This window comes from Meles meles, chromosome 6 (genome assembly GCF_922984935.1).
Source record: "Meles meles chromosome 6, mMelMel3.1 paternal haplotype, whole genome shotgun sequence".
In the NCBI taxonomy this organism is placed as follows: domain Eukaryota; kingdom Metazoa; phylum Chordata; class Mammalia; order Carnivora; family Mustelidae; genus Meles; species Meles meles.
In genome coordinates this window covers 124,228,876-124,243,717 of record NC_060071.1, presented here as the reverse complement: position 1 = coordinate 124,243,717, position 14,842 = coordinate 124,228,876, and the positions used below count along the sequence as shown (strand labels likewise).

General features: G+C 37.8%; 1 protein-coding gene across 8 annotated transcripts in view; it reads left to right on the top strand.

The window, feature by feature from the left end:
- The window catches only part of SPATA7 (spermatogenesis associated 7), a 40,379-nt gene that overhangs the window by 23,100 nt on the left and 2,437 nt on the right, over positions 1–14,842 (top strand). For all 8 annotated transcript variants that reach the window (XM_046010249.1, XM_046010248.1, XM_046010247.1 and 5 more), the window contains 5 exons: positions 3,596–4,071; positions 5,364–5,430; positions 7,878–7,993; positions 9,693–9,746; positions 11,680–11,757. In XM_046010249.1, the coding sequence (XP_045866205.1) occupies positions 3,596–4,071; positions 5,364–5,430; positions 7,878–7,993; positions 9,693–9,746; positions 11,680–11,757 (791 nt within the window). The remainder of the gene's footprint in view (positions 1–3,595; positions 4,072–5,363; positions 5,431–7,877; positions 7,994–9,692; positions 9,747–11,679; positions 11,758–14,842) is intronic.

Here is a 14,842-nt window from a genome sequence, read left to right as displayed (position 1 = left end):
AGTATTCAGTTCTGTGATTATAAACTTTGATATGTGTTCTTACATGAAAACATTTTGAGTATATAAACTATGCAGTAATTATCACTTTGCATGAATTTTTAAAATCACAGAAACAGTTCACAAAAAACTTGCATTGAACTGTAAAGCTGACTTAAAGTCAATATGGTCAAATTACCACCAGAATTTTTGTTCCATTCACATGTAATTGATAAACCCTTTTCTGATTTTAGAACCTAACAATTATCTGTTTTTCAGATTTTGGTGAATTTACCAGTGTGTTGCATATTTTCTGTGAAAATTATATCCAAGCTTTCTGATATTCTTAGCTACAGGAAACAATAATATAATCTCAAAAAAGCAGAGGTATAATTGATTTCATACTATGTTCTACTGGTTTCCAAAGAAAAAAAGAGTGTAGGGTGCCTACATGGCTCAGTGGGTTAAGCCTCTGCCTTTGGCTCAGGTCATGATCTCAGAATCCTGGGATCAAGCCCCACATTGGGCTCTCTGCTCAGCAGGGAGCCTGCTTCCCCTCTCTCTCTGCCTGCCTCTCTGCCTACTTGTGATCTATCTCTCCCTCTCTCTCTCTCTGTGTCAAATAAATAAAATCTTAAAAAGAGAGAGAGTGTGTAGAATACAAGGTAGGAATTATGAGACATAAAAATACAGGAAAGCTTCTTGCTTTTAGTCAGTTCAAAAGCAATTTTCCCAGCTCATTTCAGATAGATGAGAGTATATTTCTGCCTTTAAAGACTTTCTTTGATGTTTCATTTTGTTTACTAAATAACCATTACTGATAAGAATTTTCTTACAGGCAGTCTAATGCCTTGTGCATTTCTGCCTGCTCTGATCTCAGCCTGTACTGCTCCTCTAAGTGTAAGTAATTCCTATGATTATTATTTTAAAACCCTGTAGGATTTTTCAGATCCTACTTAGAAACTTTTCCCCTGGGAGCCAAACTCTTGTGGTATATAAGCTATGAGTCTTGTTTGGGAGCACTTTTTTTTCTTTTTTTCCTTTTTTTAAAAGATTTTATTTATTTATTTGACAGACAGAGATCACAAGTAGGCAGAGAGGCAGGTAGAGAGAGAGGGGGAAGCTGGCTCCCCGAAGAGCAGAGAGCCCAATGCAGGGCTCGATCCCAGGACCCTGAGACCATGACCCGAGCTGAAGGCAGAGGCTTTAACCCACTGAGCCGCCCAGGCGCCCCTGGGAGCACTTTTTAAAACTAATATATTGAAATCCTTAAAAAAGTACCCTAGTGATTCAGAATTTAATGCCAAAATATTTCCTTGCCTTGACTAATTTTGCCTTGTATTTGAGATCAGGTTAGAAAGTACTTGGAAAGGAAATGGCAGGTGACTTCACCAGTTTTAGGCTTCAATTAAACTATTCAGTCATCTGCAATTTTCTTACTTAGATAAATCAGTATGTAGGTAGCTGACAGATTCACCATCAGGAAAGGAGTTAAAATCAGTTTCAAATTCCTCGTGGTGTAAAAAGTCTAAAATACAGGGACACCGGGCTGGCTCGGTCAGTAAAGCATATGACTCTTGATCTTGGGGTCGAGTTCGACCCCCACATTGTGGGTAGAATTTACTTTTTAAAAAATCTAAAATATGTAATTTTCGGATGAGATTTTTAATAGACAATGTGATACAGTGGTATAGAGCATAGGCTCAGCCTGGGTCTAAATCTATGAGACCCTGCACCACCTGAGTTTCTTCATCTCTGAAATAAAAGTAGTATTTGTATCACCACCCAAAAGTTGATGGGAGGATTAAATGAGTTGTGCATGTAAATTACTTAGAATTGTAACTTATAGATAGTCAGCATAGTAACTTACAAGTAGCAGTGATAGAAGTTCTTAATTGTCCTCTTTTATCCTGCTCAATGTCAAGAATAGTACCTTACACACAGGAAGCACTCAGCTGTTCTCTTACTCAGCTTGTCCATCTTCCTCTCTTTCTCTCCCTGTGAGCTTGAAGGGCAGAAGGAACAGCTAACTACTAGCCATTGTCCCCTCAGAATCTTTGCCTTCCATGTAACTTCTCCTCTACCTAATAAAGTGCCTCACAGTTCTACAAAGGATACACAGGTGTCCATAAAGTCTGGAATCATAGACATGGCATCTTGGGCATCTAATCTGTAAAAGAATAAAATATTATCTATGTTTTAAGACTATGTGTCGGGGCACCTGGGTGGCTCAGATGGCTAAGCGTTTACCTTCGGCTCAAGTCATGATCCCAGCATCCTGGGATCGAGCTCCACATCAGGCTCCTGTCTCAGCGGCGAGTCTGCTTCTCCCTCTCCTTCTGCCTTTCCCCTTGCTCATTCTCTCTCTCTCTCTCTCTCTCTCTGTATCTCTCTGTCTCAAATAAGTAAATAAAATCCTTTTAAAAAATTGTTTAAAAAAAAGACTTTGTGGCTACCCTATAGAAATGGTTCTTCCAAAATTACACCAAAAAGAAATAGAGCAGTCCAAAAGTTCAAAGTCCTTTCAGCTTTCCCTCTCATGAGAAGTTGAGAAGTTCCTTTTCATTTCTTCAAAGCCTTGAAGTCTGAGGAACTGCTGACACTGGAGATTTCCATAAAGACATGATGGGAAGGGAAGGATGTTGTCACCAGGAGAGTGGTTGAGAAGGGGATTGGTATTCACGAGTGGTTTGGAAATTGTCAGATAAAACTGACATCTACCTGTAGATCTCAATATACAAGTTCAAGACCACAAATATAGGTAGATGTTAGTATTTTTTTTTTTTTTTTTTAGTTTCAGAAAGAACAATGATTGCTGGGGCACCTGGGTGGCTCAGTCGATTAAGTGTCTGGCTCCAGCTCAGGTCTTGATCCCCATGTTGAGCTCCCTGCTCAGCGGGGAGTCTGCTTCTCTCTTTCCTTTTGCCCCTACCCCCGACACATGTTCTCTCCCTCTCTCTGTCTCTCTTACTCATTCTGTCAAATAAATCTTTAAAAAAAAGAAAAATAATGGCTATTACTTATGTTTAGAATTATATATATATATTTTTTTAATATTTTATTTGACAGACAGAGATCACAAGTAGGCAGAGAGGCAGGCAGAGAGAGGGAAGCAGGCTCCTCGCTGAGCAGAGAGCCCGATGTGGGGCTCGATCCTAGGACCCTGGGACCATGACCTGAGCCGAAAGCAGAGGCTTTAACCCACTGAGCCACCCAGGCGCCCCTAGAATTATATATTTTATACTAATAATTCAAAAACTTGAATAGAACTTCATATACAGGGCCGCCTGGGTGCCTCAGTGGGTTAAAGCCTCTGCCTTCAGTTCGGGTCATGGGCTCAGGGTCCTAGGATCGAGCCCTGCATTGGGCTCTCTGCTCTTCGGGGGAGCCAGCTTCCCCCTCTCTCTCTACCTGCCTCTCTGCCTACTTGTGATCTCTGTCTGTCAAATAAATAAATAAAATCTTAAAAAAAAATAACTTCATATATAATGCCAACACCTTCAGGAATATATAATCTCCAAACCCACAAAGGCAGCTCTTTTTTGGTGTATAATGTGGAGATCCCCAATTATGTAAATTTTTAAACATAATTGATGACCATCAAACCAAATGTTCTCAGCCCTCAGGAGAACCAGAAGATGAAGATATGTTAATCGGAGAAGTGAATGGATTTCCATCCTTCACAAAGTCACCAGTAACTTCTTCAGAGAGACTACACCTCAATCTTCTACCTAAATCTGATAAAGTCTTCACAAATGGTACTGAGAAGAACTCTAGTTCCTCTGTGTTCAACATGGATTACACTGCCTCTGGGCCCAGGAAAGCATGCTCCGGAACTTCATATGGCAGAGGGCACAAGAGCACATTCCCAAATACCGATCGGTTTCAGTTAGTTATTTCAAAAGCACCCAGTGGAGACCTTTTGGATAAACATTCTGAACTCTTTTCCAACAGACAATTGCCATTCACTCCACGCACTTTAAAAACAGAAGCAAAGTCTTTCCTGTCACATTATCGATACTATACACCTGCCAAAAGAAAAAAGGATTTTACAGATCAGCGGATAGAAGCTGAAACTCAGACTGAGTTAAGCAGGTATGGCACATCCACAGCCATTAGTAAATCCTTCAGGGTGTCGTAGAATTAAATAATAATAATATTTATTTTTTATCATGTATCTAATGAATCAGACTTAAGGTCTGGTAGTGCCCTTTTGAATGAGATTGCTTGTATCACTAGAACTACCTAAGTAATTGTTGAAAAGTAGCTATAAAACTTGTCAAGCTCCTTATAAACAGGAATGTTACATATTTTAATTTATTGTTTCAAACATGGTATAGGCTTTTAAATACACTTTGAGAGAATCCTCAAAATAAGTCATCAAACAGCATTTGTGTGATTATGTCTATAGATTCGTGTTAAAAATGGCAAAACAGGGGCGCCTGGGTGGCTCAGTGGGTTAAAGCCTCTGCCTTCGGCCCAGGTCATGGTCCCAGGGTCCTGGGATCGAGCCCCGCATCAGGCTCTCTGCAGAGCAGAGAGCCTGCTTCCCCTCCTCTCTCTCTGGCTGACTCTCTGCCTACCTATGATCTCTGTCTGTCAAATAAATAAATAAAATCTTTAAAAAAAAAAAATGGCAAAACAATGAGCTATCAAGGAAAAAAAAAAAACTTTCTCTGACTCTCCCCGAGCTCCTTTCCTGCAAATATTCAATCCCATTCTTATATAGCAACAACTCCCCAGGAATAATTTAGCCAAGTGGGATAATTTCTAGAAATTAAGTATAATTTGCTTTAATAATGTTTTCATATTTGATAGTTCCTGGCACATAATGAATATTCAGTAAAAGTCTGCCAAATGATTGAAGAAAGAAACAAATCTTACAACGTACTGATAACTGATTTGTGATTTTTTTTTTCCTGAAATTATATAAACAACTATTTACCTGGTCCTAGGTTTTAGCTAGTTTTAGAAAGCAAAAAACAATTTAGGACTAGTATTCTTTTCCCTGGGTATAGAGAAGAGGTACGATAATATCAGATGAGTCTGTGTTCATTTATGAATGGGGAGAAACGAGGAAACGAGGAAAGCAAGCATATCATATCCTTTTTTGATTGTATGTCTGACAGCTTTTGAGGATAATAGATCCTATTTCCCTATTCCCATTCTATCCAGCTGAAATCTAGCTGCTATTCAAAAAAAGAGGAAAAATAAGCTGTGTAATCCAAACCGTATCTGTGTCCTGATTATATAATTAGAAATCACACATTTTATAAGAATAGATGGATTTCATCTCTTACATCTGAGAGGTTTTTTAAGACAGTAAACTTGTTATCAGGGTATTTCTACTTCGAAGCTTGACAGTTACTTCTTTTAAAATATTACAGCTTTAAATCTGATTTTGAGACAGTTGACACCAAGAACTTCACAGATTCAGAAGAGAACACAGAACAGGTAATAAAAATGAGATCTCTTTGTGTGCCACATTGGAATTATAGCTGCTTTAACTTAAGAAAATACATGTAGATGTTTGGACTAGAGTAATCTCTTGGTGACACTTCTTGTACATGATGTAACCAGTATAGAGAAGGACTAACTATTTATACATGGCCATAGCTCTCTTTGAATGGCCAGATGGATCCTGCTCAGTCTGGGAAATCATTTGTTGTTAGCACTTTTTCTAGATGGTTGGTTGGCTGGCTGGCTAGATGAATAAATGAATAAAATACCTTAAATGTTGCTTTCAGAGATGTAGACTTGGGATCACTGAAGGAGCCAGAAAAGCAATACAGAAGTTATTTTAGGGGGTGCCTGGGTGGTTCAGTGGGTGAAAGCCTCTGCCTTCAGCTCAGGGCATGATCCCAAGGTCCTGGGATCGAGCCCCATATCGGGCTCTCTGTTCAGCAGGGAGCCTGCTTCCTTCCCCTCTCTCTCTGCCTGCCTCTCTGCCTACTTGTGATCTCTCTGTCAAATAAATAAATAAAATCTTTAAAAAAAAAGTTATTTTAGTTTCTATGCTAGTACTTTTTTTAATTGCCATTGATTATTGGAAATTATACATTATATAAGAATAGATGAATATCATTCTCTTATATTTGCTTTTACTTTTTTCTAGATCATAAGACTCTTTTTAATAGCATTTATGTTTTGAGTTCTTGGTCATTTCTTTTAAAATATTACAGCTTTAAGTCAATTTTCTCATAAACATTATTTTTATTTTGGGGGTATTAATCATACACTTGTGTCCTAATTTAAATTTATTCTTTATAAAAAACAGTTTGTCTATTAAAATGCCAAACACAGGACGCCTGGGTGGCTCATTCAGTTAAGCATGAGACTTCAGCTCAGGTCATGATATCAGGGTCCTGGGATCGAGCCCCACAGTCAGGCTGTCTGATCACTGGGGAGTCTGCTTCTGCCTCTCCCTCTGCCTCTCCTTCAACTTACACACACTCTCTCCCTCCCTCTTTCTCTCATGAATAAATAAAAATCTTTTAAAAAGAAGTATTGAATAAAATAAAATGTCAAACAGATTTCGGGGCTAAAAGAATAAAATATAATCACACTGAACTTCTTTCTTCTCTTCTGGATATGGGTAGAGAATTGTCCGTTTCCATCTCAGTCATAAATACCTGTTTGACATGGGACCCTGCCATTTAAAGCCCAAGGACAAATCACCCTCTGGGAGCTCTACATCTAGAAAAACTACTTAATGTGTAGGATCACTGGAAAGTGTAAATGATATAGGTAAAGTGCCTAGCCTAAGAAGGGCTCTGTAAATTATGGCTATGACTAGCTTGAGATTTAGGAAGACAGTTAGCTCTGTAGATAACTAAATAAAGCAGAAATCCCATTTTCATGACATTGTGCTCCAAATGCTTACCCATAACCCTATAAGAAAATGATGTGTCCTTTACTCCATAATCTGTACCACCAGCAATCTACTTGGGAAAATTAGTAAGTATTAATCTGCAGTAGACCAGATTTTAACAGCACTGTACCTAATTTGGCATTGTGAAGATTAATCTAATAATGCAAGTAAATGCTTGGCACAGTAAGCAGCACATAGTAAGGATTCCATAAAGGTAAGCTGCCATTATTTTTGTTTGTTAATATTACTGATTGTACTGTCAGAGCTACCACTGCTTCTCTATATTTGACATATTGGCATTTGAAACAAATGGGCTATTTGAATTTCTGTTATAATGGTATGTTTTGTACATTTTTTTAGGGGTTACTTAAAACTTGCAAATTTACTTCATTTTCTCTTTGTGTAGTTTATTTATGGTAATTCCTTAATGGATTTAAAATATCCCTTATTAAAATATAAGAAATTAGAAGCTGTTTTTGCCTTACCTTAAGTACATTTAAGAAAGAAGTCCTTGAGTGGTGCCGGGGTGGCTCAACCAGTTACGCATCTGCCTGTGACTCAGGTCATGATCTCAAGGTCCTGGGAGCAAGCCCCGCATCAGGCTCCCTGTGCTTCCCCTGCCTTAGCTCTTTCTGCACCCCTCCCCCTCAAATAAATAACTAAAATCTTTAAAAAAAAAAAAAAAAAGGAATCCTTGATTGGGTAGAAAAAAAATTTTTTTTCTTTTTATTTGACAGAGATCATAAGTAGACAAAAAGACAGGCGGGGGTGGAGAGCAGGCTCCCCGCTGAGCAGAAAGCCCCATGACCCTGAGATCATGACCTGAGCTGAAGGCAGAGGCTTATCCCACTGAGCCACCCAGGCACCCTGAAAATGTATTTTAAAACAGCCTTAGTCATAGTATATCAGTCACTTTTACCTATAGGATAGCTCCTTGACTCTTTTGAAATTTGCTATTTTGCTTTATTTCTGCTTTCATAATGTATTTTTGAAGCAAAATAAAGTTTGATTCTTCTCATTACATCCCCAGGCATCTAATTGTATGACATATGATATCAAAGAAAAAATAGCTCCTTTACCTTTACAAGGGCATGACTTACCATGGGACGAGATTAAAGATGGCACTCTCCAGTGTTCCTCACCAAGGTAAACAGCTTACAGAAGTCATTACAACGTCTATTTAACTGCTTTCCTGTGTAACAGATAATATTTGCAACATAAGTACTATTCTAAGTATGAGCACTCTAATCTCTTTTGGTGTTCTACAATTCAGTGGCAGTGTTAGTTTTACTAAGGAAATTTTACAAAGTAGGTACTCAATAAAAGTTTAAATGAATTCATTTGCTAATTCATTAATAAAGAAAAAGGCAATACTGGATTGTATTATTTGCCATTGCTATTCATATGAAAAGGGATTTTCCTGGGGCACCTGGCTGGCTCAGTTGGTTAAGTGTCTAATTCTTGATTTCAGCTCGGGTCATGATCCCAGGGCCATAAGATTAAGCCCTGCACTGGGCTTCATGCTGGGTGTGGAGCCTGCTTAAGATTCTCTCTCTCTGTCCCTCTGCCCCCCAGCCCCCCACAATGCACAATCTCGAAAGAAAGAAAGGAAAAAAAGAAAGAAAGAGAAAGGATTTTCCTGAAGACAAATCCTGTGGCAGAAATAATACTGAAGAACCTCACAATTTGAGGATTCATAATTCATGATTTTGAATATTCACCATATGCTAGTGTTGTATCTGTCACTGCTGTGTACTGGCATTGTTTTTAAAAACTACACATCATATTTCATAATTATGGAATACTACCCCTAAGTAAAAATGATAGGTTAGCAAAAATGCCTTTGATAGTTTCAGCTGTCAAATGTATTTGCAGTATCAGAGATTATATGTGAGATGGAGGTGGAAATAAAGGGCTAGAGATTAAAAAGAGGGCAAGAATGAGTTGTCATATAGCAGACCAGAAGGCAAGCACACGTGATCCCTCAGAGCCCAGGTCCTCCTTAGGCCCTTCCCAGGGAGATGGCGCCTGGCAGGGCTGTGGACAGTTTATTACTAACGTCTCTTGTCTTGAAATTCTTGTCTTGATGCTTCAGGACTCATAACAAGATTTATAAGCTAACTCTTGAGCCACTCTGCAATGAATATGAAGAATGACCTAAAGAAAGGAACATTTATCTTTTCTAGTAGTCTCTATCTAAAAGAAGTAAAGCAAAATATTTATAATTGTGCGTATCTGAAGAAAAGATTAGAATTATCTAATTATGACATGACTAAATATTAAAATTTATCATAATGACGAGCTTAAAACAGTTTTTCATAGGGAAATAATCTGTTTCCAGCATTATTTATATGTTAACCATGTCAAAGTGAAATTGTGTGTACTGGGTAAGTGATATAACCCAGTTTGGAAAAGGATTGTGGAAGTACCCGGGGAGCTCAGTCGGTTAAGCATCCAGCTCTTGATCTCAGCTCAGGTCTTGATCACGGGTTGGTGAATTCAATCCCCGCCCTGGGCATGGAGCCTACTAAATACATACTTACATACAGTACATACACTGATTTGTAGTCAGAAGAAAGACTAATTTAAAATGTCTTTGCTACTTACTTACACCCATCCTTGGCAAGTTACCCAATCATTCTGCCCCCTGGTGAACTCATCAGTCAGTAAAAAAAATAATACCTACCTAATATACCAGTCAGGGTTGTTCTGAATATTGGATCAGATCATGGATATGAAAGTACTTTAAAAATTCTAAAATACATTATTACTATTATAATATTATTGAAAACTTATTGTATGCCAATCATTGTTTTGTTTAAATATTGTAATTTTCTCTTTCCAGGGCAGTATGTCAGTATTCCCTGCAGCTTCCTCCAGAGAGAAAAATCCACTCTGAGTAAGATTTTTTTTACCTCTTCATTTTGCTTAGTGGAAATCAAGAATTAAGAAACACAAACTGGGGCGCCTGGATGGCTCAGTGGGGTAAGCCTCTGCCTTCAGCTCTGGTCATGATCTCAGGGTCCTGGGATCAAGCCCCACATCGGGCTCTCTACTCAGCAGGGAGCCTACTTCCCCCTCTCTCTACATGCCTCTCTGCCTACTTGTGATCTCTCTTTGTCAAATAAATAAAATCTAAAAAAAAAGAGGGGGTGCCTGGGTGGCTCAGTGGGTTAAAGCCTCTGCTTTCGGCTCAGGCCATGATCTTGGGGTCCTGGGATCAAGCCCTGCATCGGGCTCTCTGCTTGGCGGGAAGCCTGCTTTCCTCTCTCTCTCTGCCTGCCTCTCTTGCCTATTTGTGATCTCTGTCTGTCAAATAAATAAATAAAATTTTAAAATTTAAGAAAAAAAAAAGGATCACACAAACTATTATTAAATAAGTCAGGACTGAATTCTAATTTCTCTTACAACTAGCTTTGGAGTTCAGTCATATGATATGCCCTCAATTTGAGAATGATCAGAATTTTCTGAAATAGTTGTCAGTCACTTCATCTTTATGTGCAGGGGAAATTCGTCCCTAAGTAAACGCAGACTTTGGGTAGCTCAGGATACCCTTCCAGGAGGTTTCTAACCTCACCAGGTCTTTAATAGCATACTTCTAGGTTTTAATGTTTTAATGTTAATGTTTTAATGTTTAGTCAAGTTACTCTTTTTCAGGGAATATCATCTTTTTTTTTTTAAAGATTTTTATTTATTTGATGGACAGAGATCACATGTAGGCAGAGAGGCAGGCAGAGAGAGGAGGAAGCAGGCTCCTCCCTGAGAGAGCCCGATGCGGGGCTCGATCCTAGGACCCTGGGATCATGACCTGAGCCAAAGGCAGAGGCTTTAACCCACTGAGCCACCCAGGCGCCCCAAATATCATCCATTTTATAGCATTCCATTTATTCTCAAACTTGCTGTATAAATATTAGAGCCTGAGAATCAATTTGAAAGTGTAACTTTTTATATAACATATGAATCTTCTGTTACCTCGTTTTCTTATTAATTCTTCCCATTACATTTACGTATTGAGGAATTGAGTGGTTACTTACTACTTATATTTTGTATCAAATCACTGATATCAGCTAATTAAAATCAAATTTATTATAATAGTATTCAGATTTCTTGATGAGCTATTAAAATATAAGATAAATGTACCCACATAATTAAAATTATCACTACAATTATATACACAAATTTCCCTACTATCATATTTTTTCTCCTCTCCATAAATTTTGAGAAAAAATAATATTTTTTTTCTGCTGAATAAATTTCCCAGCATTCAAACAAGATGCTGTTCTAGGAGCAGAAGAGGATTTCATAGTTGAAGTTCTTTCTTTTCTGGATTAAGTTTCCTCTTTCCCCTCCTCTAAGTGCCATCCACAGGGCTCACACCTCTGCTGCTGGACATGGTTAGAAGTCAGAGGAACTGTAAAATGCTTGTCAAGAACACACACCTCGGTGGTTCACATTTGGTTACCCTTTTGCCCTTGGTTGCTCTGTTTTGTTTTTTTGTTTGTTTTGTGTGTGTGTGTTTTTCGTTTTGTTTTATTGGTTTTTGTTTGTTTGTTTGCTGTTTTAATTCCTGCTTGTCTGTCAGTGCTGGATGAATGCTCTCCATATCTATGAAATTTTACTTTATTAGGGAACATTTTCTCCTCTTTAAATAAATGTATCTGCATATTTTAAGAATATAGAGATAGTTTTTTTATAATATTTCTCTTAATGTGCAGTAACAGTATATTTGTCATAGTAGTGGTAGATATTTCTAATTAGGTACTCATGTTTCCTCTAGTTTTCAAAGTAAGTGGGAAATAATTTTTATGCTGTGTACTGCTTTGTTTTCACAGTGAAGAAGAACTGTTATATCTGAGTTTCATTGAAGATGTAACAGATGAAATTTTGAAACTTGGTTTATTTTCAAACAGGTTAGATTTTTTAAGTTATATTATGGTGGTTGAATATTATATTAAATACTCTTCCTTATCATGTTAATTCCCTTAAGTTAGTTCCACATATTAGGAAATGAAAAATTATGTTGCTTTCTTGTAAGGGGAGGGGGAACATTTTTTTTTTTTTTAATGAATCTTGCTAGAGGATTTGTTTTACTAAGAATAACATTTTTTCCCATTAATCTTTTTTTGTTAAATATTTTTATTAGCATATAATGTATTATTTGCCCCAGGGGTACAGGTCTATGAATCGTCAGGCTTACACACTTAATTTTTTTTTTTTAAGATTTATTTATTTATTGGAGAGAGAGAGCATGCAAGTGTGGGGAGGGGTAGAGGGAGAGAGAGACAAGCGGACTTCTTACTGAGCACAGAGCTTGATGCAGGGCTCAATCTCACAACCCTGAGACTGTCACCTGAACCAAAATCAAAAGTCAGATGCTTAACTGAATGAGTCACCCAGGCGCCCCTTAGGGGACATATTCTTATCATTGATAGCAAATTATAAAGAATGTTTAATTCTTACCATATAAGGCAAATTCACAATTTGGGGGAGTTACAGAAAAGAATAGAGATTTTATTCACTTAAATACTGTTATTTCTCTCAGATGCAGAGATCAGATTAGTGGTTGTCAATGGTGGGGGGTAGGCAAAAGGTAAAAGTAGTCAAAAGGGAAAACACCCAGTTATAAAATAACTCATGGGGATATAATGTATAGCGTGGCGCCTACAGTTAATGGTAATACTGTGTTGGGCGTCTTAGTGGCTCAGTGCTTGAGCATCTGCATTCAGCTCAGGTCATGACCCTAGGGTCCTGGGATCGAGGCCCACATCGGGCTCTGTGCTCAGCAGGAAGCCTGCTACTCCGTCTCCCACTCCCCCTGCTTGTGTTCCCTCTCTCTCTCTGTCAAATAAATAAAATCTTAAAAAAAAAAAAAAGTACTACTGAGTTACATATTTGAAAGTACTTTGTGAGAGAGTAGATCTTAAAAGTGCTCACCACAAGAAAAAAATTCTATAGCTGTGTGGTGATGGATATTAACTAGACTTATTTTGTTGATTATTTTACAATATAAACAAATATTGAACCATGTTGTATATCTTACACTAATATAATGTATGTCAGTTATACCTCAATTTAAAAAATTGATCACAGGGGCACCTCAGAATAAACTGTTGAATATTTACAAGATGCAGTCAGTTGGGCATCTTACTCTTGGTTTCAGCTTAAGTTGCAATCTCAGTGTTGTGGAATCAAGCCTTGTGTCAGGCTCCCCACCCAGCATGGAGTGTGCGTGAGATTCTGTCTCTGCCCCTCCAGCTCATGCTCTCTCTCTCTCTAAAAATAAAATAAATAATCTTTTTTTTTTTAATTATCACAAAAAAAAGAAAAGAAGAAAATGAGGGATGCCTGGGTGCTTCAGTCAGTTAAGCATCTGCCTTTGGCTCAGGTTATTATCCCAGGGTCCTGGGATTGAGTCCTGCATTGGGCTCCTTGCTCAGGAGGAAGCCTGCTTCTCCTTCTGCCTGCTGCTCCCCCAGCTTGTGTTCGCTCTCTCTGACAAATACATAAAATATTTTTAAAAAAAGAGAGAGAGAGAGGAAATAAAAAAATGATATCCATATTTGAAAGAAAGATGTGAAACTGTCTTTATTCATAGGTAATGTTGTCATCCATGTAAAGATCCCACAGTGTACAAAAAAAAACCTGCAAAAAAAAAACCCACTTTATTTCTTAGTTATAATAGGCTAGTGAATCAAATTTTTGCTTATCTGCAAAGATCCATCGTCTCATTTTACTATTTGAAACTTGTCAGGAGAATCAAGGCAGGCATTTCTGTTACAACTGTCACTTAGGTAAAGTGAGAACCAATTAAAAGCTAGGTTTATACATTGTAAGTGAAATGGAAAGTTTACAAAACCGGATTAGGTATTTGTATATCTTAAGGAAACTATGTGGTCCTGAATCAGCTTGAACATTATCTAAAGTTCACTGGGCACCATGGCCCACTTAATGTTATGTATTATGGAATGCCATTATTTATACTACATGCTTTCCCTGTTGTAATATGTCAAGTACATTTCTATAATTTTTTTTAAATTTATTTATTTGACAGAGAGAGGTCACAAGTAAGCAGAGAGGCAGGCAGAGAGAGAGGAGGAAGCAGGCTCCCCACTGAGCAGAGAGCCTGATGTGGGGCTCGATCCCAGGACCCTGAGATCATGACCTGAGCTGAAGGCAGAGGCTTAACCCACTGAGCCACCCAGGTGCTCCTGTCAAGTACATTTCTAATGAATTATTCCATTCTTAAGTGGTTTTTTTAATTAAACATTTGTAGGGGCGCCTGGGTGGCTCAGTGGGTTAAGCCGCTGCCTTCGGCTCAGGTCATGATCTCAGGGTCCTGGGATCGAGTCCCGCATCGGGCTCTGCTCAGCAGGGAGCCTGCTTCCCTCTCTCTCTCTGTCTCTGCCTGCCTCTCTATCTACTTGTGATCTCTCTCTGTCAAATAAATAAATAAAATTTAAAAAAAAAATTTAATTAAACATTTGTATTATTGCTATAAAAAGACCCAAGTTTTTTTAATAATAATTCTGTTTACTACTTTTGTTTAAAAAAGGTGGTTAAAAATGTTTTCGTAATGGCTGTAGAGTTTCAGATTTGCAAGATGAAAAAGTTCAATTCGTCACAACAAAAATATTAAGATCCCAACTGTAAATCAAAAAGTAAAACACATGTGAAGTGTGTAAGCCTGACAATTCACAGACCTATACCGCTGGGTTAAATAATACATTATATGTTAATAAAAGAAAAAAAAAGTAAAGCACAGGTTAGAAGCAAAAACAAAAATAAAAACAAAAAACATTTGCATAGGACATGTGTTTATTGTAGAAAAAACTTAAATTTTTCTTTTAGATTATAAGGCTATTTATTGCAGCATTTGTTATAAGGCACCAAAAAAAATGGGACCAACCCATATGTCGAATAGTAAAGGTTTGGTTGAATAAATTGTTGAATATTTACAAGAGCAAGTTCTATTCAGGAACCTCAAATGATGTTTTA